The following is a 4,522-nucleotide window of genomic DNA, read 5'->3' as shown; positions in this document are numbered from 1 at the left end:
AAGGAGGCAGGGGGGTGCATGCAGCAGAGCTTGCCCAGTCTCGGGCTGTCCCTGCAGTGCTCCATGCGAGGCTGAGCCCTGCTCAGGCTAGCCAGTGCCATGCTCCCACCCACACCTGCCGACCCCAGCCCCAGCCAGCGTGCAGCTTTGTCACTGGGTGGGAGGGGAGGACAAGACATCAGCACCCAGCCAGCTGCAGCTGCACCAGAAGCTGTGCGTTGGCCAGTGCTGTTTTGCTTCCCTTGCCTCCAGCTGCTGGTGCTGCCCCTGCCATGCTGCTCTGGGCAGACAGGGGGAAGCTTCAGGGGGAGGCTCCTGCCCAGCGCATGGAGCTCCAGCTCCTGGCTGCCTTCCGCTAGGCTCAATGAGCAGCCCCTGCAGGCGGGTGGGCAGAACAGGTGAAAGGTGACTGGAAGCTGGAGCCAAAGCTCCATGCACTAGGCAGAAGCCACGCAGTTGAAGCTTCCCCCACCTGGAGCAGCATGGCAGGAGCAGCTGCAGCTGGAGATGAGGAGCAGAACAGCCCTGCAGGCCCCAGCCAGCATACAGCTTCCAGTGGGGCCATTTCTGGTGCAGCTGCAGCTGGCTGGGTATTGTTCTGCTCCCCTCACCACTAGTGGCAGCTCCTCCTTCCACTCCTGCCCCTGCTGCACCACTCCGGGTGGGCAGAAAGGGAAGCTCCCACTGGAGGAGAGAGGAGCAGAGGAACATCCAACCAGCCACAGCTGCACTGCAAACTGCCCACCAGAAGCTGTACGCTGGTTGTGGCCACAGCTGGCAGGATACCCCAGTGTGGGCTGCCCTGGTGGGAGCAGGTGGGACTCAGCTCCATGTGGAGTACTTCAGGGGCAGCCACTGGCTGAATTCAGCCAATTGGCAGGCCATATCTGGTTGGTGGGTGGGATCTGGCTTGCAGGCCGTATTTTGCCTACCTGTGATCTATCCTGAGTTCATCATCTACCACACTGGACCATTTTGCCAGGCAATGACTACTCACATTTCCCATCTACTGTACTCTGAACTGGACCGTCCCAGAGAGCAGGTGCTGGGCAAGGTTGTAGTTACTGGCCATTTACTATGCATGGATGAAGGGGGAGAAAGTGCTGGGGAAAGCCAGTCAGCCTTCAGGAAGGCTGCAAGAATCTCAGCAAACAATATTTCTACCTGCTTGGCAATGAGGAATGTAGAGGATAGGACTAAGTTTGAATGAAAACCGCATAGTAGCAAGTTACTGCAAGCCTTACCGTCTATGTAATCTTCTGCAATATAACTGTGCTCATGCAGTATTTCCTCCATGCGGCTGAGAGTTATGGCAGCAAAATGCCCAGGGTATTTGAGCTGCAGAAGGCGTTGAAGATACACAGCTGCCTGGCATCCTCCAAGATTGATACGTTTGCAGTTTTTAGCATCTAATCTAATAACCCAAACAGAGAGACATTACTAAAACTGGAAAGGTTCGTAACTGCAGAAGGATAGCAAGTAATACTCAACAGTCAACAAGACAGAGAAATACCTAGAGTCCTTAAAATACATAGATACTTGCTGATTCAGCAGGTCTGCTACCCTCCCCGACCTATAGGCAGTACTCAGCTTCAAAAATCCTGAGGTTTTTTGTTTTTTTTAAGAAGGGTCTGCGGTGGCAGAACTGTACAGAAGAAATATATCAAGGATGGCTGCCAGAAGTGCTCTGTTCCTATTGAAGGTCTTCAGTTCCTATGAACTGAAAATCCTAAAAACGGTCACAAGACTTCTTGAAACACATACAGCATGCTGGTTTCAGCTCCATTAAAAGAATCTGGCAGGAAAGTAAAAGGAGCAAAACTGATCAAGAAAAGCTTGAATAAAAGATCCCTGTGGAGGTTATTACTAAAATGAAGACTCTCTCACTGCAACTCATGAGGCATACACGTTTACCCTGTGTGTCATTAGCCAGTGGAATATGCAACCATGGAGAATGAGGGAATTGCTTTGCCAGGACTATTTTGTGAAATAGAAATATTTAGTGTTTCTGGTTAAGATGAGGACACTACATTTTCCTACTTCAAGGAGGAGTAACTGATTTTCAGAGGAGACAAATGGTCTTTTCTGTCCCTTATCCTGTGAAATATTGCACAATTGGCCTGCTATATGACTAGAACAAGAATTTACTTTTTCTTGAAGGATCACAGGCCCACTTTCTTTAGTATATGGGCCAGTCTTTATCATTAAGGCAAAAATATGATCTGAAATAGCATTTGCAGTCACCCAGAGTCACATTAAAACACAAAACACAACCATTTTTTTACTATGTACTGGACACCTGATATTTTACTGTGGGAAGAGATTCTGCTCTTTTTCATATATATGGATTTATTTACTGACACATAATAACAACGAAACTGCACCATATATATTTTACAAAGATGATTTTTTTTCATTCTAACATTTACATTGTAGCTGAGGTTTCAAAATTTTGCCATCTCAGATAAATGTCTTCCCTCACTGTAAAATAAACCGGGCCTAACAAAGTTCAGGTTTAAGCAAATGCTGGAACAAGACACAACATGGTACATTGAAAGAACTTGTTGTCTCTGCCATCTGCACTTCAGTACTCAAAATACGAATAGCTGTGCAGCACAGTTACTCACCTTCCTTCCAAGACTGGCAAAATGTGTGTACATTGATAACCAGAAGAAATTATTAGACCACTACAAGGCCAGTTCTGTCTTTTGTTGTGGTAGAAGCTGTACAAACTATCCACTCCGTAGGAAACCTTTGGGACCTGGTAACATTCAAACAGGAGCTCTGATATCATTTGTCTTGAATATAGTGGATTGCACACAGCTTCTGTTAAAATGATTGGATGGTCAACACAACCCTGCAGGTGATCAAGTGAAAGAGAAGGTAATATTATGGAGAGTAATATAATGGACATTCACTCTCTTAAAATATGAATGAGACTAAAAGTTGAATCAGTTTAATATTGCCCATCTCCTGCAAAACCCTGCCTTTTTAGGAAGAGGGGACCTGATCAATGTGATACCAGATAGATCTTATCCTAACTATTTTCAACAGAGACTACAGAGTGATGACAGCGTTTCACATCTTCAACTGCTTACAACTTCCACTGGTCACCCTCAACCTCTGCTGAAGGCCAAATAATTCACAGATACCAGCGGCAATGCAAAATAAAAACAGAGCAATGAAAAAGCATCCCATATAAAGGACACAATACTAAACGCCAGAGCCCTATCTATACTGTAGCTTCTACCATTAATTGAACAAGGATCCTGGGAATTACTTTAGGAAAGACAACAGATTTTTTGAAGCGTGTGTAAATGACAAAGGTCCCTGCCACACATTACACTTAAGACCTGATTAGCCAGTTAACTGCGTTTTAAGTTGCAACCCAGGCAAATGTTAAAGCAATTAATGGTGTCATAAAACCGAAATAAGCCATAAAATGATTTCATAAAATATATGAAATAATTTTGGCTAGGTACAGACATTTAAAAAGCCTGAGGTGGAATCTGTCGAAGTTACGTGGCTTTCTGTAAGTGGTATAGTTTAGATAGGTAGTGAACAGGACTAGGTGAGCTCCTGAGGTCCCTTCCAACCCTAATTGGCTATGATTCGCCCTTTGGTGGCAGGGGGAGTGGGGACAAGGGGTTGGGAGGCAAATCTTAGACTGGGCTCTGCAATTTTTAGACCAGTCTGTGCATGCCAAACTTCTGTTCTGTTCTGGGTATAGCCTGGTTTCTGATTACTTGTACCAGTAAACATGTAATGTCTGTACCTGGCCTTGGCGGCTGGCTCCTATGACGCCATGAATTGAACGTGCAGCCAGGAGCCCCAGCAGCTGATGGTGCTCCCAACCGTAGGGTCACACTGAGCTCCTAGCCATGGGAATTTGTTCCCTGCAGGTGCAGGGGGAGCCTGCAACCATGATCCCGAGTCCCCTTCTGCCGGTGCTAAGGGATCTGGTGCTGGATCCCACAATCGCGCCTCCTGCCCCGCGCGTGCTGCAACAGCAGGAAGTGCCAGGTGCGGAGGGCACAAGGAGATCCTACCCCGTCTTTCCCTGCACATCTGGAAGAGGCCAAAGAGCCCGACTTCCACTAGCAAGCATGTCCTGGGCACTGAGGAGCCCAGATCTTGCGGAAGAGCAGGGGGCGGACGAAGGATCAGGCTCTTCGGAAGAGCTTCGCAGGGCAGAAAAGGGCCGGCACACGTTAAGGGGCCTACTCTTCCGCGTGCGCTGGGACCCCCAGCGGAGGGCTGCACGCCCTCTAAAGCCGCTCCCTAGCAGGCCCCTGCGGGCCTCCCCAGAGAGCCCCGGCAGCCCACCGAGCCAGTGCGCCCCCGGCCCGGCCCCGGCACCTGCGAGGAGACGCCGAGGCGCTGGAAGACGTGGTCGAAGAGCAGCTCCTGCAGCTCCAGCTGCACCGGCACGTCGCGGTCGAAGGGCGAGCGGAGCAGCCAGCGCAGCGGCTCGGGGCTGCCCAGGTCGTTGCCCACCTGCGTCTCCCCGCCCGCCGCGCCG

The 4,522-nt window shown here is 49.3% G+C and overlaps 1 protein-coding gene across 1 annotated transcript in view; it reads right to left on the bottom strand.

Annotated features, from left to right (window-relative positions):
* Positions 1-4,521, bottom strand: part of ACTR5 (ARP5 actin-related protein 5 homolog) — a gene marked incomplete at its 5' end in the record, with an annotated part of 23,704 nt that extends 19,183 nt beyond the window's left edge. The window contains 3 exons of the mRNA XM_019509723.1: positions 1,245-1,414; positions 2,628-2,857; positions 4,360-4,521. Of these exons, the coding sequence (XP_019365268.1) occupies positions 1,245-1,414; positions 2,628-2,857; positions 4,360-4,521 (562 nt within the window). The remainder of the gene's footprint in view (positions 1-1,244; positions 1,415-2,627; positions 2,858-4,359) is intronic.
* Position 4,522: the final 1 nt, after the last annotated feature.

Source organism: Gavialis gangeticus, unplaced genomic scaffold (genome assembly GCF_001723915.1).
Source record: "Gavialis gangeticus isolate Ggan-Ray unplaced genomic scaffold, GavGan_comp1, whole genome shotgun sequence".
NCBI lineage: Eukaryota > Metazoa > Chordata > Crocodylia > Gavialidae > Gavialis > Gavialis gangeticus.
Note: the sequence above shows the minus strand (reverse complement) of the source record. Positions and strands in the feature narration are given on the sequence as shown.